The following is a 25,000-nucleotide window of genomic DNA, read 5'->3' as shown; positions in this document are numbered from 1 at the left end:
CGCAACTGCCAGGAGATTTGTGACGCAATTAGTTGTAAAGCCTCCATAGAAACTCTTAGAAACCCACAAGGAGCAGGACAGAGAAGCGTTCAATAGCACTCCGTCCATAAGGACTTAGGATTTTATTAGGATCCCCATTAGCTGATGCAGAACATCAGCTACTCTTCCTGGGGTCCACACAAAACATAAAAGCATGACAACAGATAAGACACTTACAGACAAAACAACCAAATGATATTAAAATCAGAAAAGTATAACTAACAATATTCTTTCTCGCAAACATATTACTATACCTATTCTTCTATATACACATATATTAATATGCACTAAATTCATAAGCACTGAATATACATACAAAGTGAAATCTTACAACATATTTATATACATACTGATATTCCTATCCAAAAGAAAAAAATGTACAAAATGTGGTTACAGGCGTAGGGCTATTAGTTAGCATAAAGCATAAAGTTGTTATTACACTCAAGCATTCACTAGCCCTGTGTTAACCCCTTGCATCCTGACTTCCCCTTAAATTTCTTCTTATAGCTTCAAAAAATATATATATTTATATGTCAAATATTCAAACCCAAGATTTTCTTATAGCTGCACCAATACATCAAATGAGAAAAGTCTGGATGTCTTGTGCATCATTTTATACACATTTCCCTGTAATTCAGCCTGACATATTTGGTATCTTTGGAATCTGTGGGATCTTGTCTAGAATATAAAATAAAGTCATGTGGGTTTGAACAAAGCCTTGGCTGAGAAACGTGCATTTTGTAACGATGGGCCTACCGGCTGGGTGCAAGAGGTTTTAATGAAGTTATCCTGTTTGCGTTTGTTGCAACAGAAACTCCTAGAAGCCCACGAGGAGCAGAACAGCGAGGCGTTCACGGAGGCCGTCAAGGAGTTCGACTCGGTGTCCCGCCTGGACCAGTGGCTGACCACCATGCTGCTCCGCATCAAAAAAACTATCCAGGGAGACGCCGGGGACCTGAAATAAGAGAAAACGCTGGAAAAGAGGGAGGGAGAAAGGGAGAGGGAGAGAGAGGTGGGGGGGGAAGAGAAGAGGGAATTAAAAGGGAGATTGTTTGGTGGAAAGAAGGTAAAATGAGGAGATAGAGAGATGGCTAAGGGGGGGAAAAAAGAGTGAAAGGGGGATGGAGGGAGGGAGGGATCCAGCGGGAGTTTTCAGTTGTACATATCAGTCTGCATGTGACCCCCAACAAACCTAACCACCACCGTTAAACAACCCCTTTAGATGACCCTTGACCTTTCTGTGCCCCCCGGTCCAACAGTATTGCTTTGTTAACACTGGATAGAACTGTACAAAGAGAGAGAGAGAGAAAGAGAGAGAGAGAGAGAGAGGGAGAGAGTGTGTGTGCGTGAGTGTGTGTGTGTGTGTGTGAGTGTGTGTGTGTGTGTGTGTGTAAATTGTAGTAGGGTCAATTATATTATTCAATGGGACGGCGTGCAACCTGTATCAGATTTGAGAATATATGTTATCAACAAAAAGATAATATTGTTATTTATGAAATTACTGATATTTATTGTCAATACTGAAGATATTATTTATTGTTTATTATGGTGCTCAGTGTTACGATTTGTCTTAATATGTTAGGTATTAGCCCCTCCTCCCCTCTGCACTCCTTTCCTCTCCTCCTCTCCTTCTCCTCTCTTCTTCCACCTTCTCCTCCTCTCCTCCTTTTCCTACTCCCTTTGTTCTTCTTCCTTTTCTCCTTTCCTCTTGGCCCTTTTCTCCTCTCCTTCTCTCCTCCTCCCCTCATCCTTCTCTCCTTTCCTCCTTCTTCCCTCCTCTCCTCTCCTCCTCATCTCCTCATCTTTTTCTCCTCTCCTTCTCTCCTCCTCCTTCCCTCCTCCCCTCATCCTTTTCTCCTCTCCTCTTCCTCCCTTTTCCTGCTCTTCCTCCTCTCTTCTCCTTCTCCTCTCCTCTCCTCCTCATCTCCTCATCTTTTTCTCCTCTCCTTCTCTCCTCTCCTCCTTCCCTCCTCCCCTCATCCTTTTCTCCTCTCCTCTTCCTCCCCTTTTTCCTGCTCTTCCTCCTCTCCTTCTCTCCTCTCCCCCACCTCTCCCCTTCTCTCCTCTCCTCCTCCTCTCCTCTCCTCTCCTCCTCTTGCTCCCCTCGTCCTCTCCTCACCCCACACTCGGTCAGTCAGTGACATCACTCATTGTGATTGGTTGGTTCTTTGTGTTCTGGCCGACGATTGGTCGGTACAGTTAGCGTCAGCCACCAAGCGCTAGCTCCCGCCTCTCTGCTGCCTTGTTTGTGCATGTCTGTTGTCATGTTGATATAAGTGTTCTCCGTGTCGTGCTAAACGTGTTTAGAACATACATGTAGCCTGGTATCATCGGTAAACACGTACGTCAGTAAACAAAGTTGAAATAAAAACATCATCGCTCCTGATACCCGACTGTGTTGTTTGCTTTTTGGTTCTATTCAGGCATTTAATGCGGGTTAAGGAGGTGGGGGAACCTTGGTTTTTAGTTTACATTGAAGTCTATGATCATTGATCAGTTGCAACACATTAAGTAGTAATGAGGTCAAAATAATAATCCACATTTGGTCTAATATCTGCTTAATATCACCTCCTTTTGCTCTAGGGGTGGACAGTCGACTCTCCAAGAATCGATTCTCAGTTTCATCACATCAGATTCTGAGAACCGATTCTACTAATAAATGGAATTGGAGTTGATTCCTGTTACAAGAAACTGTTTAATTTAAACAAACTTGTAATTAATTCTGATTTAGGCCTATCTAATCTGTGTTCGATTGCCTTGGTCTGATCCATTTCAAGTGGGGAGGGGGAGGGAGAATTGATTTAGAATTGATTCGATCAATTCCATTACAAGGAGTCGAAGTCGGAATCGACTCCAAAAAATGTGCAGTCGTCCTCCCCTTCATGACTGAGGAGGATTTAATAGGTGAAATCAAAACAGGATCCTAATCTATTCACTCATTTGAATAATTATGACATATTTGAATACATAAATATTTGCTAACCTCTCAGATCTTACAGTAGCCTAGTTTCCACCTGAATCATCGGGTCAGTCTATTTCATGGAACTCGCTCTGTATTGTTGGGGCACTTTGCGGGCTATTTGATGATCTGACCTGAACTGAATATTTAATTGATCCAATAAGAGTTGAGATTATTTTTGCCACCAGCAAACATGAAAAACACAATCCAATACACAATACAGACAATTGGAGTTAGATGTAAGAAACCAGGCCTGTTTAATCCCTGTAGTGTCTAACTATAGATGTGGAAAAAATTATATAGGCTACAGTAGAAATAGGTCCACTTACAATATTGTTTTTCTCGTACTCATCCTCTGGAGCTGTAACTTCCTAAAACTTATAGTTTCTACAGTGGAATCATAGTGTAGTTATTAGCAAAAAAAAGATTTTGCCCTCAGAAAATTTGAGCGAACACTCTGTTTTTAGTCTTTGGCAGTTGGTCATGCTATATTTTCCTTCAATGTGATTTCCACATTTTCTCTGGTGTCTGCAGAACATCGAACTGGTCCCTTGATAACCACAATGCATTGCGGCATTCTCTTTCTGCGCATGGTTTCTGCGACACAAGTTTCCGGTTCAGGACACGTTCGTTGCTCGTTAATGTTGCCCGTTCTGTTGGTTTGTTTTCTTTTAAGTGTAAATAGTGAACGGTAAAAATCTTCCCAAGTGATTGAAACGCAGATACAATATTTTTACTGAAGGAGGAGAGAGCAACGAGCCGCCAAGATGCCGCGAATTATGATAAAAGGAGGCGTCTGGCGCAACACCGAGGTACGTGTTTACATGGCTAGCTGGGTTAGCATAAAGCTAACCGCTAACAGCAAACCAACGGGGCGTAGTTAGCATGAAGATAGCTGCTAAGTTAATGGGATTCAGTCCACTTAGCAAGTTTTCGTTCATTGCTGTTGCTGCTAACTATGTTGAAGGAGGATCGATATATTTTGTTGTTTAGTTTTATCCACGAAAATAACATGCAATCTAAATAAATATGAGTAGCATTTAGTTTGGCTAACATTACTGCCGTCTGCAAGAATTTGCAATTGTTAGCATGTGAGCTAAGCGGGAATCGCATGACCTGATGCTGATAATGAATAAGTGATAAGTATCTGCTGATCATCAATGTTTCTAAAACTGATAAGTCTGATTAGGCGATGTGATGGGTTGTAATTTGGCGAAATGATGTTGATCAGTTTGTGCCTGCCTGTCTTCCTGCCTGTCTTCCTGTCTGTCTCCTCATATAACTGTCTGATTGTGTATCTGTCTAATCTTTCTGCCACTCTGTCCATTTATTCAGGATGAGATCCTCAAGGCAGCGGTGATGAAATATGGGAAAAACCAGTGGTCTCGTATCGCTTCCCTGCTTCACCGCAAGTCTGCCAAACAGTGTAAAGCCAGATGGTGAGTCTGACAGACAGCTTGGGGGATGTATGTGATGGAGCCGGGAAGAAGAGATAGTAACAACAACAGTAATGTCATTTTCTGAAGCCGTGACTGCATCGAATGCTGACTTGGTTTTTCAGCCTATACAGATTTAAATAGAAAGTTAAATGGGGTTAACTGTAATTGACGCACATCAGCTTAAGTCATCGCAATGAGAAAATGCATCGTTTCACCCCTAAAATTACATCCGCCTAAACGTAAGAGAGAGAGCATCCATACCCGAGTGTGTTTGTGTGTGTTCAGTGTGTGTTAACCATGTTCTCCTGTCTTTGCTTTGCGTCTGTCCTCAGGTACGAGTGGCTGGACCCCAGCATCAAGAAAACAGAGTGGTCCAGAGAAGAGGAGGAGAAGTTGCTTCACTTGGCCAAACTCATGCCGACTCAGTGGAGAACCATCGCTCCCATCATAGGACGCACTGCCGCACAGTGTCTGGAGCACTATGAATTCTTGCTGTATGGTTTGATCTTACCTATATATATATCTTTATACACTACAAATGTTTAACACACATAAACCTAGTTTCTATTGTAGGATTCACTGCTGCAGAATGTCTGGAGCCCAATGTATTCCTGTTGTATGGTTTTATTGTGTGTAAACATTTTCATGCATTACACTAAAGACATACACAGACACTTCTACACAAAATCTGGAGCATTATGAATTTCTATTTTAATAGTCGCTTTACCACAGTCACACCCACACAATGCAGATATCAGCACACACACACCTCATCATTTATCAAATGCCTTTACTACAACTAGTACTGAACACCAAACTTCACCACCATAATACAGTTTGGCTGTGCATGTATGTCTGTATTATGTGTCTGGTGTGTGTGTATAATGTATGTACTTTGTGTGTAAAATGTGTGTATGTATTACGATATGTGCCAGTGTGTGTTTCTGTATGATATGTGTTTGTGTGTATGTGTGATTTAAATGTGTCTCTGTATGTGTGTGTGTGTGTGTGTTCAGAGACAAGGCAGCGCAGAGGGACAATGAGGAGGAAGTGGGAGACGACCCCAGGAAGTTAAAACCAGGAGAGATCGACCCCAATCCTGAAACTAAACCTGCCAGACCGGACCCTGTGGACATGGACGAAGGTGCAGTAACACACTTAACATCGTCATTGATAAAGAATAAGAGAATAAGAGACAGACTTTGTCAGCAAAGTTTGTTTGAGCTTTGATGTCCAAATGAGCTTCATATTATTGTAGTGCTATCAGTTTCAAATGACAAAATGTACCCTGATCCTTAGAAAACCCACTTTGGTGCAACTATAACAACTCAAGTTCACGTTTTCATTCAACCTTATGGAACATTTATTATGCAGCAAGCCATGCAACCAAATAACTACTAACAATTTATCCTCTGTGAGGCCGTATCAGTGTGAAATCAGTTAATGGACACAACAAATTCTTGTTTTTTGTTTTGTTTGTGTATATGAGAGATGGTAGTTTCACCTTAACAGCCTCATCTGTGGTCTAACAAACTAAATAATCTGTGTGTCTGTGTGTGTGTGTCACCATCTGCAGATGAGTTGGAGATGCTGTCGGAGGCCAGGGCTAGACTGGCCAACACCCAGGGTAAGAAGGCCAAGAGGAAGGCCAGAGAGAAACAGCTGGAGGAAGCCAGGTAATAGTAACTTCATACACATATACACACACACACACAGACTGCATAAATACACTTTAAGTCTATTTACAAACCGGGTTTACTGTTGTGTTGTTTTTTTTATTTATTTGTTTGAATCGAATTTCCATTGCAGCAAAGTTTCACTTAGGTTTCAGATTGCGTTTGCAGTTTTAGTTAAACTTTTCGTTTTGGTTGGTGTTATTGTTTTTCACTGGTTTCATAGGTATGGAGTGTGTTGGTTACACCTGTTTTGTGTACAGTCTGACAGACAATTATCTTTACATGGCCATAGCATATTACATTTAGTTTTTCATTTTAATTCAATTAAAAAAATCATGCCTGAAAGTCTTCGTTGTCTTATTTGTAGCTTTAGTTAATTGCAATAACTTTGTTTCTAGGGATGGGAATAACTTCTTGCTGAGTAGTGCAAAAATTAGCATAATTAGGTCTCACATTCACACTCTCCTCCAGGCGGTTGGCCGCTCTCCAGAAGCGCAGGGAGCTGAGAGCAGCAGGAATAGACGTTCAGAAGAAGAGGAAGAAGAAGAGAGGAGTCGACTACAACGCTGAAATCCCCTTCGAAAAGAAACCCTCTCAGGTAAACAAATGGTTCTTGAACTGGTAAAACTAACGAACTAAAACTGGTAGAGAGAATGTAGCAGAACAATCAGGTTCCCTTTGATAAGAAACCCATTCAGGTGACCTCTGTTATAATAAAATAACAAAACTAAGAAAAAAAACCTGCAGAGAAAACAACTAACTACTTTGAAACATTTGCTAATTAGTATAAATAACTAAGAGAGGAGTGGATTATAACATTGGGTTTTGTTTTATTTTTTTCCATTTTGTTGTCTGTTTACTCCATTTGTTTATTCTTGGTGTTTCTGTTATACTCAATGGAGCATTATATGACCCTGGGGGCCAAATCTAAGTTGTTGTTTTTTTAGCATTTGTTTATTGTTTACCTTTATAAGTGTCTGTTTATTGTTTACCTGTATAAGTGGAATTTGTGAGCATGGAGCAGTAAAAGGGTTTTGGAAGGAAACTTCATTGTTTATTTGTTGAATTTCTATAATACAAGCATGGAGCCTTTGAGCCAAACATATTTATTTATTAATTGTTTGTTTGTTTACTTGTAGGGATTCTATGACACCAGCATGGAGCAGTATGAGGGTCTGGAGCCCAACTTCAAACGACTCAGACAGCAGCACCTGGACGGGGAACTGCGCAAGTCAGTCAACATTAGACACTGTACATTTTACACATGCACAACTGTTTAACACTTTACACTGTACACACACACACAAGTCAGTAACATTAGATAGTCACTCTACACACTGAATGTACATACTCACTGTACACACATGTGCTGGACGTACTAAAATCACTTATGGACCATATACAGATACAAAGGCACATTAACACGCAAACATCCTCTAGATAAATAATAAATAACACCTTCATTTTAGTAACATTCCACCTTACACACACAAGCACAGATGTCTTTAACACACACATTAATAACCCTTCCACCCAAATGAACACAATTCAGCAACTTACATATACCTGCATGGACATATTACATCTGAAACACACACAAATATATATATATACACACACACCGCATGACTTGCTTTCTCTCTGAAGTCATGTTCTTCATTCATTAACTGTGTGTGTGTGTGTGTGTGTGTGTGTGTGTGTGTCTGTGTCTAGTGAGCGCGAGGAGAGGGATAGGAAGAAAGATAAACAGAAGATAAAGAAGAAGAAAGAGAGTGATTTGCCGTCTGCCATTCTCCAGACCAGCGGAGTGGCCGAGTTTACCAAGAAACGCTCCAAGCTGGTTTTACCCGCGCCACAGGTAACAAGTACACACTAACTAGTACACATGAACTACCAAGTCCGCTAAATCTGTTAGACCAGTGGAGGCGATCCAAACTAGTCCTGTACCTGATTCATACAGAGAGCAGGGTGGCATAGGGAGTAGGGGGACCATCGTTCAGCTTGAAGGCCGGGGTTTAAACATCCATCCTGCTAAAGTGTCCTTGAGCAAGACGTTGAATTCCTATCAGCTACAGGGGGGCTTTTCCGGAGCTGACCCTGACCTTTGACCTCCTGGTGTAGGGGGAGAAGCAAACAGAGAATTTCTCCTTCGTGGATTCAGAGTATTACAAAAAAATAGATACTAGTCCTGTAACTATCGCATACTATTTTAGTTTGAGGTTTAATTTATATGAACAAATGATAAAAACACCTGAAAAAGAGAGAAGAAAAGTAATAGAAACTCTATGTGTGAAATGAATAAACCTTGAGGAGTGAATAAAAGCACCTCTTTCCTAAAAAAGGAAAAAAACTAAACAAATGACATCAAACTCAAGAAGGAAACTGGAACAAAAACAACAAAAGACAATAAGTTGAGCCACTAAAATACATTCACATAGCCCCAGTAGTAGTCTCTTTATTTATTATTCATACTCCCTATTACCGAATATTTAATTATGCATATATTTCCTCACAGATCAGTGATGCTGAGCTGGAGGAGGTGGTCAAACTGGGCGTGGCCAGCGAGGTCGCCCGTCAAGCCGCAGAGGAGAGTGACATCGCTAACTCCGCCTCCTCGACCCTCCTGTCGGAGTACAGCGTCACCAACACCATGGCAACGGGGCTGCGCACCCCCCGCACCCCTGCTGCCCAGGATAAGATACTGCAGGTAAAACAGATACACTCAGCAACACATAAGAACACACACACACACAAACACGCACGCAGACTGTAAGTGCCATACTAGGGCTGGGCGATATATCAATATTATATCGATATCGTGATATGAGACTAGATATCGTCTTAGATTTTGGATATCGTAATATTGTGATATGGCATAAGTGTTGTCTTTTCCTGGTTTTAAAGGCTGCATTACAATAAAGTGATGTAATTTTCTGAACTTACCAGACTGTTCTAAAACAGGGAAGGAAACCCTGTCTTTGCATTTTATTTTGATCACAGTCTTGTTTTAATAAAAGTGCTTGTGACATCTCACATGTGGCTTTGACTTACAACTGAACATTTAACCTACTTCGTAGAAAATACCGAGATATATATCGTGTATCGCCATTAAGCCTAAAAATACCGAGATATGATTTTTGGTCCATATCGCCCAGCCCTATGCCATACACACACACACACATACTAGGCACTTGCATACACACACACACACACTAAACTCTTTGGATTCTCAATCAATGACACTTCTAACCAGCACCTTGCCAGTACTAGTAATTTGTTTTAGGTGTATATTCATTATGTTTTCATTGTATTTTATCAGTGTTGTTTCATGTGAATAAGTGTGTGAATATGAATATGTAGCAATTTTCTAAAAGTGCTTCACATTAAAGCAAGGCAGGATAAAATAATACAAACAGTGCAACAGAAAAATCAATTTTCTTAAGACAACATAACGTAATGTAGAAGAAAAAAAAAAACACTACAGAAATGCCAGTCTGTAAAAATGAGACATTTTAAGGCTTTGGTCTCCTAATTCCATATGCCTATTTTGCATACACATCACTAGATACCAACTCCCACTGCCTTACTGTCCGTCTCTGTCTGTCTGTTTCTCTCTCTCTCTCCCTGTCTCTCTGTCTGTCTCTCTCTCTCTCCCTCTCCCTCTCCCTCTCTATATATTAATTTATTTGTTTTTGTTTTTTTGTTTTTATTTGTTTGTTTATTTCAGGAAGCCCAGAACCTGATGGCCCTGACCAACATAGACACTCCCCTGAAGGGCGGCCTCAACACTCCGCTGCACCAGAGTGACTTCAGCGGAGTGACACCTCAGCGCCAGCAGGTTCAGACGCCCAACACTGTCCTCAGCACCCCGTTCAGGTAATGACGACAGCAAAAGAGACGCGTGTTGGAAATGACCCGCAGTTATGTGATCTTATATGCGTTATATATGACTGAAATTTACAGAGCATTAATGCATATTATCTCTGTATCCTGGTATGAGACTGTGCATTATTAATTTGCTTTAGGAGACAAATAGACCCCAAAATTGTGTTTACTTTTACTGTTTATCAGGTAAAGGAATACTAAATGTAGATCATGTATAAGTTGTGTGCTGTAGTGCAATGAACTTGAAATGATATGTAAAAGATGGCCGCAAGAATTAAAGTGCTATATAAATAAAGTTTAATATTCTCTTCAGTAATATTGATTTATGGTTAACAGCTCACATAAACTGGCTTCTACTGTAAATGTTTTAATTCGATGTCATGTCATCTCCTGTAGAACCCCCGGGCAGGGTCAGGGGTCAGAGGGCATGACCCCCCAGGCCGGAGGGGCGATGACCCCACGCGGGGTCACGACCCCGGGGTTGACCCCCGGCCGCACGCCACTGAGAGACAAGCTGAATATCAACAGTGAGGAGCAACTGACTGACCCTGCATACGCTAAACACATGGTAAATACACACACACACACACACAGCCTTTGAGTACACACTAACTACACACACTTTATAAATGAAAATGCTAAATAAGAGAATGAATTAACAGATAAATAACCACTGTTTGTCTCCCAAACGCAGCAGAGGGAAAGCCTGCAGCAGCTGAAGCAGGGCCTGATGTCACTTCCTGTTCCCAAGAACGACTTCGAGATCGTCCTTCCTGAAAACGCAGAGAGAGAACTGGAAGAAACAGAGACAGAGACCGGGTTCATAGAGGATGCTGCTGATATACAATCACGCAAGCAGGTAGATCTGTAACACACACACACACACACACACACACACACATACATAAAACTCACAGTATCCCTATTGAAAACACCTTGTTACTGTGTCATGGTTTGTTAGACATGATACGGAATTTGAAGTTATTGGAATTTGAAAATGTGGTATCCGTGACTGGAATTGTAAATTGTAAAATATCATTCAACTTTTGGAATAGTTATGACATTTTTAAATTATGATACTAAGTTAATCATTATTGTAAACTTGAAAATAAAATTTATAGAAGTAATTTGGAAAAATGTGACAAAAATGAGTCTAGGTTAAAATGTATTAAGTCTGCAAAGTGGGTGCTGCGAACAAAACAAATTTTCAATGTCATAGTATTGGTAAAGGTTGCTTTACATTACACCATCAGTAGTGCAAGTCATGAAAATTTGGTATAAAGTTATGGAAATGATTTAGAGTTTAATTATAAAACAAGTGTTGAAACCCTGCTTTGTGTGTGTGTGTGTCAGGCTTTGCGGGACGCAGAAAGAGAGAGGGAGCTGAAGCTGCGACACACAGCTGTTCAGAGGAGTCTGCCCAGACCTACAGAGGTAACTCACACACACACACACACACACACACACACACACACACACACACACCTTACCTTACATCCACTACACACACCTCAGGGGGGTTGATCCCACTAGACTTGGTCAGTTTGCCCTATCAAAATCACAGGCAGCAGAAACACCAGTTTACCTTCAGCCCACATTTGTTGTTTACTGTCAGAGGGTCAGAAGACAACACACCAGCTGAAACCACTGCCAAGTCCAAAGTCTCTGAAACCACTAAACCGTTATATTGTCTTTTATGAAGCCGTGAAATAGCGCTCAAACAATTAGTTGATGAGTCAATCGACAGAAAATTAAATTATTCATCGTTTGAGTCATCTATCAACTTAAAAATACCAAACATTTGCTGCTTTTCTCTGTTTCTTATCGTTATAAAATGAATACTTTGGCTGCTGGTCAGACTAAGTAAGGAACTTTAAGAATCACTTTGGCTTGCAATGGGCATTTGTCATTGTTTTTGACATTTTATAGACTACATGATTAATTGTAAAAAAAATAATCAACAGTTTAATAATAATAGTTGGTTGCAGCCCTACCATGAAAGAATACAAACCCATTTCTGTTTTTGGAAAGTATTTTTTAACCCAACATAGACTGAAGCACAAGCGAGTGAGTGATGAATTCAACCCCATGTGACCCAAATCCATCAGAGGTCCAGATGTAAATTGTCAAAGATCTAGTGTGTATAAAATGTGTGTGTGTCTCCAGGTTGATGATTATGATGATGAAGAAATGAGTGTATGTTAGTTTGATGTGTATGTCTCCATGCAGATAATTATGATTTTGTGTTTCATAATATCTGCAGGTCCTGGAAAAACTCTCAAAAATGTCTGAAACTATATTATCGAAACTCAAGGTCTTGGTTTAATATATAATTTGAGGTCTTGAATGCAGTTTCAGAAGTCTTAAAAATATTTACCTTACTTGGTGTGCTGTTTTTCTGATGAGAAAAGTTATATTCTGACAGGTCTAAAGTTGTTTTAATTTTCACATTCATGTCAACTGTAAAATTGGTCTTATACTTAACTTTAACTGGCATTAAAAAGGTTTTTAAAAGTCTTAAATTCAACGAAATGAAACCTGCAGACACTCAAGACACAAGAATGTCTTATTATGAATTTGTATCTCGCTTTTGATGGATGATTGTGTGTTAGTGTGACGTTGTTGGATGATGGTGATGAAGATGAACATGGTTTCACTTGTTTGGGTCAGCTTGATGATGTCAGATGCTGTCTTATGTCTCCAGGTAAACGAGTCCGTCCTCCGCCCCGCCTCCCTGGAGCCGCTGTCTGATCTCCAATTGGCCGAAGAGATGATCAAACAGGAAATGATCACCATGCTGCACTTTGACTGCCTGCACCACCCGTCAGCCAACACCGCCAGCCTTCTGCTGCGCGGCAAAGCCAGAGGGCCCGCCTCCACGTCTAATAACGCCTCGCATATAGCCTACCTGGACTCACACAACTACCAGCCAGTCAGCACAGAGGAGATGGAGAAGGTAACACACACAGCCATAATTATGATCACACACATACAGAAATCACAGGATAAAACGTGTGAATTGATTGTAAATGTGATGACGTGTTAATAAACAGGCTTCAGCGGTGCTAACAGCAGAGATGGAGGTGGTGAAGGCAGGAATGGGTCATGGTGAGCTGAGCATGGAGGCCTACAGCCAGGTGTGGGAGGAGTGCTACGGACAGGTAGGCATCCCGCTGTCTTCACTGACGGACTGACAGTAAAATCAGATGAGAGAGTTGCTGACTTTCTGCCTCAACAGACAAATAACTTGTATTCAGCCAACCACTCGTAGACTGTAAACACATTCCTACAAATGGGATTGTTTCATGAGTAGGGCTGCAACTAACGATTATTTTCATTGTCGATTAATCTGTCGATTATTTTCACGATTAATCGATTAGTTGTTTGGTCTATAAAATGTCAGAAAATGGTGAAAAATGTCGATCAGTGTTTCCCAAAGCCCAAGATGACCTCCTCAAATGTCTTGTTTTGTCCACAACCCAAAGATATTCAGTTTACTGTCATAGAGGAGTAAAGAATCCAGAAAATATTCACATTTAAGAAGCTGGAATCAGAGAATTTTTACTTATTTTTCTGAAAGAATTACTCAAACCGATTAATCGATTATCAAAATAGTTGGCAATTAATTTAATAGTTGACAACTAATCGATTAATCGTTGCAGCTCTATTCATGAGTCAATTGCCTTATTGTTTCATAACCCTAACTAACCACGTTTTTTTATGTGACTACATTTAACTCTAATCCTAACCCTAACTTTACCAAGTTCTTTTATGTGCCTAAACCTAACCGTAACCAAAGTTGTTGACAGTATACCGACAGTCTATTGATTGTCAAGTACACCTGCTAAAATGTCTAGATCAGTGGTTCTCAGCGTGGGGTCCGGGGACCACCAGGGGTCCTTGAGGGGGTTCCAGGGGGTCCCCGGCAAATTGATGAATTGTTAAACTTCACCATTATTTCATTTCCAAGAAGTTAAGACAGTTAGAGAATGTAGAAGAATGACTGTTTTGATCATAGTTTCACTGTTCTCTCTCCACCTACAATACAGATAGTCATGGAATTCTGACAAAATCATATCAAACAATAAAAATATTCCCAGATTTGGATCCGAGAGACAAAATCTCATCAAATGGGGGTCTGTGGCTCTAATGTGGACTAACTTAGGGGTCCTTGATATGAAAAAGGTTGAGAATCACTGGTCTAGATGACATAAATTTCAGATAGTTTGATGAACATTTGTTGATGGTGAACTGAAAATACCTAGCTGATAGTCTGTTGAAACAATTATTGTTTACATTCAGCTGATACTCTGTTGATACATTGTTGAGAGTCAACAGTGGACCATCGAAATAAAGTGATACCCAGAAACTCCACTGACACAGTAGACTCAGTATTTTCACCTGCAGTAAGGGGAGTAAGATGATTTGTTTTGGGTGAAACCTCAGGAACTGGACTCCAATATCTTTCATCCCCCACTGCTCTTATGTTTTTGGAATTAAACTTAACACATAACACAAACCAACACAGATCATATTTGTACATGTACACCTGGGTCACACTCTGTCAGGCTTTGTCTCAGGATCTCAGCCAGTCAGTTACAGATTGAAACAGTGTCTTCAATGCTACGTTTTTATTTTCTCTTCCACATTTGGATGAAGGATTGGAGAAGGTAATGAAGAACACTGTTTTACCCTCCCTTTCGCAAATCTGTCTGGCTTTCTGTCTCTCCATTTATCTTGTCGTCTTCTCTCTCTCTCTCTCCTTCTCTAGGTGTTGTATCTAGCAGGTCAGAGCAGGTATACCAGAGCCAACCTGGCATCCAAGAAAGACCGCATTGAAAGCCTGGAGAAAAAACTAGAGGTGAGAAAGCACACAGACACACACACACATGTACAGTCATTAGAGATTTTCACCAGTCTCGCATATAACCTGTATTACTGAGGACTTTTGGATAAAGCAGCTTCTACTGTATATATTTTTTATCATGGTCGTCTTCTCTGTCATGGTTGGAGCAGTAAAGGAAATAAGAGGATGTTATGTCCACTACATGTTACATGCTGCAGTTTTAGTTATTCATTTCATTATGATTTTATGATTTTTATTATAATGTGCCATTAGGTAACCTTTTTCTCTAGCGGTCACAATGGTTGCACTAGCCACTTCCGCTGTTTTAAATCAGATTTTTAGGGTAGAATAGGATCTCTAAGTCATGGTTGGTGACCTTCCAAAGTGGCTGGTAGATAAACTTAATAGCCATATCCAAAATTTGCCACCATTTAGTTACTTTACCACTCTGATTATGGTGTCATTTCATATTCATAAGAGTATGGAGACAAAAGGTCAGTTTATCACTGTGCATATCTGTGTTTCTTTTACATTAATTTACCCCCCAGAGTTTGTATTATACATGTATTTATGTATTATAATGAGAATCCATTATTTGCTTAGTGTGACCCTCCCATGGAAATTACAATTGAAATTCCCACACAATTGTCCCTATATCATCGTATAATTAAATAAGAGCCATCTTTAAACTGCAGCATCCTGATCCTGGAATCGGCCTGTGAGCCAAAATTACTTCCAAATCCAACATCTACATACATAAAACGCTACAAGAAAACTGTGGTTCAAGTACTGAGCTCGCTGCATCCTTCTGTCTGCAGGTGAACCGCGGTCACATGACAGCGGAGGCCCGGAGAGCCGCCAAACTGGAGAAGAAACTCAAAGTCCTGCTGGGAGGGTTTCAGTCCAGGGCGCTGGGGCTCCTGAAGCAGCACAGTGAACTCTGGGAGCAGGTACGAAACTCTATGCTGCAAAGTCATTATTTGCCATCATTGCCTTTTGAATAAGGGAGATTTTCTTGCACAACTAGCCCCCACTTTAGCACTCATATATACACACTAATCACTTTTTATAGCCGCCTAGTTGGCTGCACATCACAGTATGGCCTTATTTATGTTTGAATATGCTGCACATAAACTAATTTCCCCCAGCTTTAACAGTCTTTAGACTACAGTGGAGTGCAGCAAATCCAGGCAGGGCCCCTGGCTAAAACATAGTTTGTTCTTGGAAATGTGTTCCGGTTATTATTGCAGGGATATTAATATATTTATTGATGATAATGATGTCATGCTCATTGTGTCCACCAGGTGGAGCAGGCAGCCACAGAGCTACAGACCTTCAATCAGCTGAAGAAACAGGAAGATACTGCTATTCCCAGGAGGCAAGAGGTACAAATACACACACACACACACACACACACACACACACACACACACACACACACACACACACACACACACACACACACACACACACACACACACACACACACACACACACACACACACACACACACACGCACACACGTTTGTATTACTATACAACTTGACTTGATACTACATTCAAGTGGCTCTGTTTATTCCCATTCCTCTGTATTCATAACCATATGTCTAACTAACCCAACCTCTAAATGTTGCCAGTAGCAGCCAGTCAGAAATATTCTGATAAAGATCTGCAGCTCTTGTATGGTTAAGTGTGAGGTAGTCAGATTTAAACCAATATAACCCATAAATAGAATACAATGGGTCTTAGCAGCAATCATGCTGTCATAACTGACATTGATGTCCATTCAAGTGCTGTAACAGGAAGATAATGGACAGAACTTATTTTCAACTACTAATTATATTATTATGACTCTAAATGCATCCTTGAACATTTCCACATATTTGCTCCACACATCTTTAAAAAAAAAAAGTTGACTGAGTGTTTCATACTGTCATCCTGTGTGTGTGTGTGTGTCAGGCCCTGCGGGAGGACGTGGAGAGGCAGATGGAGAGAGAGCGAGAGCTGCAGCAGAGATACGGAGAGCTGCTGCTGGAGAGGGAGACACTGCTCAATAACGCTCAGAAATACTGATCGATACACACACACACGCTAATCACACATACATACTAGATACACACACAAGAACTGATCGACACACTCATAACACAGCGATTATGGAGACTTTGCTAAATAATGTAGATGACAAATCAACAATACTGAGAAATGTTGACACACAAACACACAGAAACACAAATAAATTTCCATGCTCTTCCATCCCATCAAGTATCTGCTAGAACCCTTCTGTCGTTCTCTGATTGCCATGGCAACCCCAGAGATAAGCCCCGCCTCTGCGTACTGATGTTGCAGTGATGTCACAGACTGAGTTTTGAGCATGCTCAGTAGAGTCTCTTGTGTTTCCGTATTAGTGACCAATAAAGTTTCTTTTGAACAACAACAACAGCAGCCTTGCACTGATTTATCTGGATGTGTGTGTTTTATTAGGTTACTAACCCTAACCCATTGAACAAAGATTAAGAAAGTATATTCATATTTAAATGAGCTCAAATCAATACTTACATTTTCCACTGTTTCTAAATCATTCTAATGTGTTTGTGTTGAAAAGATGACAGGACAAGCTGACTGAAAATTCTTTATTACAACAATTAAACAACAAACAAGACAAATAATTGTGTTTACATTGGGTGTGTGTGAAGAAAGTGTTGATCCTCAGCAGGCTAAGAAGGCCATCCCACTCCTCCGATAGGCGCTCTGAGAGAGAGAGAGGAGACTTGTCGTAAATTATGAATTTATACTGTCAGTTCACATCAAATCAGGTGTGTATATAAAAAATATACCTGTACAGTACTGTGCAAAAGTCTTAGGTGCCCTAGATTTTTTTTTATATAAATTTTTGTCTCAGATGTTTATTTCTTTTCTGCATTAGTGTGTCAGTAGACTGCTCTTTATAGTAATTTTTGATATTTAGAAACTAGATATTTAATTTCATTTTTTTTGAAAGCATTTGTTTCTTTGTTTGATGGATTTTTTTTTTTGCATGTGCCTTCTGTACAGTACTGTAATGTATATGCCTGTGCCTAAATGTGTGTAGTGTGAATGTAGCATAATTCAGGGTTCCTACGCAGGTCTGGAAAGTCTGGAAAAGTATTAAAAATGAATTTGATCATTTCCAGGTCTTGAATAGTTTGGGAATTTGAAAAAATGTCTGGAAAAGTATGGAAAATGTTGTGGTTCAGGTCTGATACACACATAATTATAGCTTTTATGTTGTTGTAGAGCCACTTTGAGTCCACAGTTTTTGTTGATGTGAAGAATAATGTTCAGATAGAGGGACGCTCTTATTACCCAGCCGCTGTCAGCATGCATTATATCAAATACCGACCAAAATCAAATCCAGTCAAGAACATAGGGTCTGGGAAAAATATGGAATTTTAAAATGGAAACCGTGTAGGAACCCTGCCAATCATCTCATATATTCTGATATTTGTCGCTGTGAAGAACAATCTTCATCTATACAGTGATATGACCTAGTTAGCAGGGGCAAGATGTCTATCTGCGTAAATCATTTTTTAATTGAAAATGTGTAGGAATCCTGATAATTAGTGTGCTGTTTTGTGTATGTGTACATACTGTGTGTCTGTAGTTGTATCTTCTAATAGCCTCTCTGATGTGACAGGGCTGGATGGCTCCACTGGGAGGTTCCACTGCAGCAGGACAACTCTGAAACACACACACACACACACACACACACACACACAACATGAACTTCACTTCATTTACCAGTCAGCAAAATGATACTCTTATTAAAATGGTAATGGCTCCAACTTCCTCACAATATTAACTGACATTACAAGTTATTGTGTTGGCTAATCAAGTAAGATTTACTGTTTGAGGCTACAAACTGACTAGTGTGCAGTATTTTATTCAGCCTACTTTGCATAGCAGGGAATTCAGAAGGCTTTGGCGACTAAACACAGCCTGCAGCTTTCAATACCAATTTCTCCAGTCTATTAAGACCCATTTTATTCTTCCAGTGACCTAAGAAAGACTGGTTACTTACTGCTGTCTCACTTTCCATACCTTTATATCCCATTCTGTCATCAATCAAACCCCCAAAAAACAACCAATATTCCTCAGATCAGAGGACTACAGCCGACACACACACAGACACACCTTTTTGCGTTTTCTCTGTCTGGCTCGGCCGTCCAGACTGCCGTTGCCTTGGAGGAGGGGCTTGGAAGAGTGGGAGGAGCCTGGAGTGGAGGGGGGAGTGGCTTCAGGGGAGTCTGGGTCCTTCTTTACCTGATAGAGGGAGAGAGTATTTAGTATTTTTATTGTAACGCATGAAAACGGGGCTTACAGAGACCTCAGTTTCAGTGATAAACAGACTGAGATGTTTAATGGTTAAAAAACAACTGGATCTAAGAGAATTTCGTGTGTGTGTGTGTGTGTGTGTGAGCGTACCTCAGTGTGTGTGTTGTAGTGGATGTAGCTGGCAGAGATCACGTGACTGATTGGATTGGTCTTCGATGTCATTTCCTGCTTTACTAACAGAGACAAATCCACAATCTGGAGAAAGAGAATCACAGACCGAACAAGAGAGAGACCAGATAGGAGAGATGATCTTAATTGTCATCAAGAGAAGCATTACTTAAAAACCTTTTGTTCAAACCAGAAAACTCAACAATGGAATGAGTTGAGTTGAGAGAAAATATTGTGCATATATTGATATTGGGTTTTTTTGCCCACCTATTTCATTCTGAATACATTTCATATTTTTGGTATATTTTCATCATGGTATATTTTCACATCATGAATGTAAATGTTACCTGGGCAACAGTCTCATAGGCCAAGTATGACAGGATCTCCATGGCAACGCTGTTAGGTTTCAGCTCCAGACTGCTGCAGTCCAGCCAGTCCCGAAACTTTGACGCCTTTTTAGCTATTTACACACACACACAAAACATAAAGAAAAAACACAAAAAGCTCACACACTAGTTATCACAATGAGTGTGCATGTAGTTCTGGTTCTGTTTTTAAAGTGATTCCCAGTGCTAAAACTACACTAGTGATTCCCAACATGGGGTCCTTCCCATGGTTTCCAGTGGTCCCCAATGAAATGAAGAATAATTCAATTTCAGTAAGACTTTCTAGACTTTTATCAATTAGCAAAATAACCAACTGTGTTGACTGTATTACCTTTGTATGACTTTGCAGGCTGTTTTCTTGTTAAGTGTGTATTCAGCACTGTCATTCTGTCTTTCTTCCCTCTAACTGTCTTTATCTTTCATTAAAAAAATCACTTGTTAAAGCTCTTGAGTGTGTTGAGTATCAGCGGTCTTACCGAAGCTGAGCTGTCGACTCTCACAGAACTCTGAGTACTGAGTCTGGTCCATAGTCCGAGTCTGACGCTCCAAACGCTGAAGACACACACACACACACACACACACACACACACACAGTGTTCAGTTTACTGCTGGGCACAGCTGTCAAAAACGCTGCCTGTGTGTCATGGACATTATGGAGCGTTACAATGTGATCAGTGTGATCAAGACATATTGATGAGGTGATGACTTCATCGGATGAACCCTGACCTCCAGCCGTTCCTGTTTGACAGGGTCTACTTCCTGTCTCTCAGCCAATGACAGGAGCTCGCCCGTCTGATCCATCCACATCAGGAAGTCCTGAGCCAATCGCTGCCTCCGCTGGTTGCCCCCGGCAGCACCACCAGCACCACCAGCAACCCCAGCACCCCACTTGTCTACAAAACACAATGATATTTTGGCGATGTTCCTTGTGTAAAAATGTCAGACAATACATTTCAAAAAGAACTATATCCTCATTCCAATTAACACTACACGTGTGTGTGTGTGTGTTTGCATGTGTGTGTGTGTGTGTGTGTGTGTATACCTGTGTCTTGCTGAGTGTCTTCCTCCTCCATGGATTTGAGGAGTTTAGATTTATAATCTCTAAACTGAAGATATTTTAATAACCTTGACACCTTCCTCTGGTCGAGAGACATAGAGGTAGACACAGAGAGAGAGAGAAAGAGGGAGAAAGAGGCATAAAGAGAGAGAGAGACAGAAAGACAGAGAGAGGAACAGATAAAAAAGAGGAAAGAAATAAAGCCATTGTACACGTCATTCATTTCACAGCAGGAAAACTACAGGGAGGGTCAACAATATTTAGAAGTTTGTGTTTTTGATAATACAAACAATATGAAAGTGGGGTGAGAGAGGGTGAGGGAAAGTTCTTCATTGTGTGTGTTTAATGTATTTTAGTGTACATGCTTGTGTGTTTAGAGTGTGTTTTAGTCACCTTGTCTCTCCTCATCTGGAACAGGATGTCCTCAGCTGAAATGACCCTGGACCCCCGAAGAGCCGCTCCCTCACAGGCCTGCTGCAGCTAATCCACCAATCACATCACAGTTATTAGCCTCATATAGTATGGATTACACTCATTTGGCATATAATTGATGGTGATCAATATAGATATATACTTGCTCATATTTTAGCGCAGTTTTTTACCTGTCTATGTGCTGAAATGTCTTTTTATCTCACCACAATAAGAAGAGCCAAAATTACAGCAAATAGACATCTAGTGTTTACAGGCCGTTGGTATTTACATTTACAATCAGACATACTTGACCCTGATCTGAAACATGCTTATTGTGTGTGTGTGCGTGTGTGTGTGTGCGTGTGTGTGTGTGTTACCATGGTGATGAGCTGTGTGTGGACAATATCCTCCACAAGAGCGGCTGTCTCATGCAGTGGCCTGCGAGCATCTCCCAGAGCGAACCTGACACACACACACACACACACACACACGCACACACACACACACACACACACACACACACACACACACAGTCTCAACTGAAGCCTCTGAGAAACACTGAAATGCAAGAAGACTGCAAAGAGAACCTGACAATAAGATATCTCAATTCTGGTGATGTTTATGAGTTAAAAGTCGTTGCTCACAAATAATTTTTAAATCGGAATGATTTTGGTGACATCTTTGTTGCTCAGCGCTCATCGCTGTGGTGTTTCTGCACTGCACCTCCCAGAGATCACCTGTCAATCAAACAGTGTGTCCAGTACTGTGATGTCTTTTTCCTTGGATTTTTCTGTTGATGCAGTTTGAGTTTCTCTTATCTTTGTCTGTTCAGTCATGGTGGCTATCGCTGCTCATGCTAACTACCCAGTTCTTCTTCTTCCTCTTCTGTTTATTCCGAACAAACCGGAAATGTGAAACGCATCACTTCCTGTGCGTCAGTGGAATTTTCCCATGAAAGACCGACCAGACGCCGGGTGTTTACAACAGCAAAAGTAAAAGTTTTCATCAAATGGCTATAGATTGAATCACTATTGTTTTACATCAATCGGTGATTGAGAGGACATGTATTTACATGAAAGTGTTAAAAAAAAAGACGACTTAATTATTGATCTGTCCAAATACTTTGTGCATCCTGAAACGGGGAATCATATACAAACACCATGTATGTAATGTAAAAATCTTCACCCTTTACTCGTGAAAATATCCTCAAATTAAAGTTGACAGTTTGTACTTTAACCTCAAAGTCACTGTATCACTTCACATCCAACACAATACAACTAATGAGACAAAACATCAAACAATGTGTTGCTGTGGAGCTCATTGTTAATATATACATACACACACAAATGTATATGTACATGTCTCTCTCCCTCTCCCCATCTCTCTCACACACACACAGCCCCACAATTTGGCGAGGCCACACACACACACACACACACACACACACACACAAACACACACACAGGCCACAATTTGCATCCAGAGAAGCCACTTCCATGATGGCAGACTAAGCTAAAGCCACATCCTGATTGTCTTTCCTTCTCTCATTCCTTCTCTTTGCTTCTTTCTCTCCACTCCCCCCTCATACACACACACTTCTCCCGTCTAACAACCACACACACACCAGACAATCTTCCCAGGTCTCTCTCCGCTCCCGCTTTATCCTCGTCTGTGATTGGCTGGCTGGAGCTGTCAGTTGCAGAGATCAGAATGGCTCTGGCTGTGGGCAGGTTGGCTTCAGGTAGAGCGACGGTTTAAGGTTTAGGTTTAGGTTTTGGGGTTTAGTTTGGTTTCAGTCTCTCTGACCACCAACACCACCGCTGCAGTCCACACACACACACCACACGGTGAGTACCCCAAAACACACACACACACACACACACATACACACACACAGACGCAAAGGTGTGAGGCCACAGCACACATGTGGTTTCTCCCCCTTTAGAAAAAGCCACAACAAGATCAAATTTGTGGCACAAATAGTTAAATACAAAAAATATATAAAAAAACATTTATTATATTAGTCTCACAAGTATTGAAATATTGCTGTTTATAAACCTATAAAGGTGTTTGGGAATTTGTATGCATGCATGTTTCATATGAAAAAATTGCCTTGGTGTTTCACTAGATTTCAGTAATTTCAGCATTTCAGTGAAGATAAAGTTCTACAGCTGTTGTGATCTTTTTTCTCCTTTATGCTGTTTTCTCAAAGGATGTACAATTTCAACATTTTTCTCATGTAACAAAAAAAATTGCAGACTACTATGCCTACTAATTTCAGGTACTGAAATACATAAATACATAAATTCATGTACTGTTTTTTCAGCAACTAACCTATAGTAGTAGTTTATTCTGCCTATCTTCCCCTGCAAAGACGGCTTTGGCAACAAAATGTAGCCGGTACTTTTAGATACTTAAGATTCTCTGAAAATATTCATGTTTGCCATATTTATGGTAATACAGTACTATTGCCTGCTGCTAGACATTGTGTTTGTTTTTAGGAATGGTAATAACAATTTTTAGCACAGCTTTGTATTTTACTGGTGAAAGATTAGCCATAAAACTCTTGTTCTGTCGATTAGTCTTCAGTTAATGGAGTCTTAAATGGCCACTGTAATGTTAAGTGGACTGTTCAACATAGTGATGTTACTTTTATTTAAATCTGTATTGTTAAGATAAGATAAGATGAGATAGCACTTTATTGATCCCCTTGGGGAAATTCATGAATAAAAAAAAATGTGATAATATTGGGCTAAGATCATTATATTACTTTAATACAGTCTCTTCAGTTTTTTTCACTTTACAGCAATTTGCAATAATTTTGTTAATTAAGTTAATAAGTTAGTTAAGTGATAAGTTAAGAGAATAAACCATTATTATTTTCATTAGGCTTTCAGTGTATCTGATCAAGTTTCAAAAGTAAGGGTTTTGGAACTTTTTAAGCCTCCTGTGATTCAGTTTTTAGTTACTGAACTGTGTGTTTTTGCCAAGTATTACTCGTCAAAAACATTCCAGTATATTCACTGTGGCTCCACTATGTGTCAATCAAACAGGTTGCCATGGCTTCAAACAGTCTATTCGGCAGCACCAGTCCCATGCTGTACTGGGGTGAGTCTCCTTCTCTGTCATCCACATTCAGCAGGGAGGCTCTGTGTGTGTGTGTGTGTGTGTGAGTGTGTGTGTCTCTTACATCATGCTTTGTAGCTCTGGGATGAAGCTGGTCCTGGAAACGGGACGGTCTTTAGAACTGGAGGAGGCAGAGCTAGCCATGGGACTGCTCATAACCACGCCCACCTGATGACACAAGCAAACACAAACAAAACAAACAAACAAACACCACTGCATGAGAATAGAATTACAGCTCACTGAAACAGCATTTCACGTGAATAGCTTTTAATACGTCTGGACACATCACAGTATATTTCTTTCTCCCAGCTGTCCACTCCAACCTGTAAATCTGTCAGTGAAGATGCTGTATCTCTATTTACTCATTTGCTGTATTAATTTAGTTGTTTAGTATTTCATTTTACCACCTTCAGTACACTCTAATGGTCTTGTAATCTGTCACTGAATCTCTGTTGAAAACCATAATGAAAATCACTCTACAACTCTGACACTGACACCAAATATTAAGGAAAGTCTTTTAAGGAAAGGTGCAGAAGGCAGCATCTGAATTCAGAACAGAACAAAAAAGAATACAATAGAAACTATGGGTATAAATTTACTGCAGGTTTTTTTTTTTTGCACTCAAAGTGATACCAGACTGCAAAACATACTTGGCATTGGTGAAGTAGGTGGACAATGCCAAGAAAAGTACTCA

At 40.4% G+C, this 25,000-nt stretch overlaps 4 protein-coding genes across 9 annotated transcripts in view; 3 read left to right on the top strand and 1 right to left on the bottom strand.

Moving 5' to 3' along the window:
- Positions 1-1,003, top strand: part of napba (N-ethylmaleimide-sensitive factor attachment protein, beta a) — a 9,321-nt gene extending 8,318 nt beyond the window's left edge. For all 5 annotated transcript variants that reach the window (XM_071537055.1, XM_071537052.1, XM_071537054.1 and 2 more), the window contains one exon: positions 851-1,003. In XM_071537055.1, coding sequence (XP_071393156.1) covers positions 851-1,003 — 153 coding nt within the window. The remainder of the gene's footprint in view (positions 1-850) is intronic.
- Positions 1,004-3,612: 2,609 nt separating this feature from the next.
- Positions 3,613-17,282, top strand: cdc5l (CDC5 cell division cycle 5-like (S. pombe)). Its single transcript, XM_071537051.1, has 19 exons — positions 3,613-3,810; positions 4,334-4,437; positions 4,770-4,931; positions 5,454-5,581; positions 6,014-6,113; positions 6,585-6,711; positions 7,253-7,344; positions 7,827-7,971; positions 8,629-8,820; positions 9,841-9,989; positions 10,395-10,566; positions 10,693-10,857; positions 11,352-11,432; positions 12,703-12,954; positions 13,052-13,159; positions 14,770-14,859; positions 15,663-15,794; positions 16,149-16,229; positions 16,804-17,282. The coding sequence occupies exons 1-19, from the start codon at positions 3,766-3,768 to the stop codon at positions 16,915-16,917; spliced, it is 2,439 nt and encodes an 812-aa protein (XP_071393152.1). The 5' UTR covers positions 3,613-3,765; the 3' UTR covers positions 16,918-17,282.
- A 181-nt stretch (positions 17,283-17,463) lies between these two features.
- supt3h (SPT3 homolog, SAGA and STAGA complex component) overlaps positions 17,464-25,000 on the bottom strand; it is an 8,337-nt gene continuing 800 nt past the window's right edge. The window contains exons 2-12 of one of the 2 annotated variants that reach the window (XM_071537060.1): positions 24,371-24,474; positions 21,558-21,642; positions 21,163-21,249; positions 20,755-20,851; positions 20,439-20,605; positions 20,189-20,264; positions 19,674-19,786; positions 19,309-19,413; positions 19,018-19,146; positions 18,475-18,564; positions 17,464-17,595 (exon numbers count right to left, since the gene is read on the bottom strand). In XM_071537060.1, coding sequence (XP_071393161.1) covers positions 17,554-17,595; positions 18,475-18,564; positions 19,018-19,146; positions 19,309-19,413; positions 19,674-19,786; positions 20,189-20,264; positions 20,439-20,605; positions 20,755-20,851; positions 21,163-21,249; positions 21,558-21,642; positions 24,371-24,462 — 1,083 coding nt within the window. In that variant the 5' untranslated portion in view covers positions 24,463-24,474 and the 3' untranslated portion in view covers positions 17,464-17,553. The remainder of the gene's footprint in view (positions 17,596-18,474; positions 18,565-19,017; positions 19,147-19,308; positions 19,414-19,673; positions 19,787-20,188; positions 20,265-20,438; positions 20,606-20,754; positions 20,852-21,162; positions 21,250-21,557; positions 21,643-24,370; positions 24,475-25,000) is intronic. The other variant, XM_071537061.1, reaches the window with a different exon arrangement.
- Positions 24,890-25,000, top strand: part of runx2a (RUNX family transcription factor 2a) — a 5,119-nt gene continuing 5,008 nt past the window's right edge. The window contains exon 1 of the mRNA XM_071537070.1: positions 24,890-24,893. Within this exon, the coding sequence (XP_071393171.1) occupies positions 24,890-24,893 (4 nt within the window). The remainder of the gene's footprint in view (positions 24,894-25,000) is intronic.

This window comes from Centroberyx affinis, unplaced genomic scaffold (genome assembly GCF_046629955.1).
Source record: "Centroberyx affinis isolate AG114_WGS23_722 - 3 ecotype Tasmania unplaced genomic scaffold, CSIRO-AGI_Caff_v1 ptg002978l_1, whole genome shotgun sequence".
Lineage (NCBI taxonomy): Eukaryota > Metazoa > Chordata > Actinopteri > Beryciformes > Berycidae > Centroberyx > Centroberyx affinis.
The sequence above is the reverse complement of the archived record's forward strand: the minus strand, read 5'-3'. Positions and strand labels throughout refer to the sequence as shown.

What these genes read in the sequence shown, in the direction of transcription:
- cdc5l (XM_071537051.1), top strand. Translation starts at nt 3,766, where the DNA reads ATGCCGCGAATTATGATAAAAGGAGGCGTCTGGCGCAACACCGAG. An exon ending in GAGCACTATGAATTCTTGCT is followed by an intron (nt 4,932 to 5,453) that starts GTATGGTTTGAT and finishes GTGTGTGTTCAG; the next exon opens with AGACAAGGCAGCGCAGAGGG. An exon ending in GCACAGAGGAGATGGAGAAG is followed by an intron (nt 12,955 to 13,051) that starts GTAACACACACA and finishes GTTAATAAACAG; the next exon opens with GCTTCAGCGGTGCTAACAGC.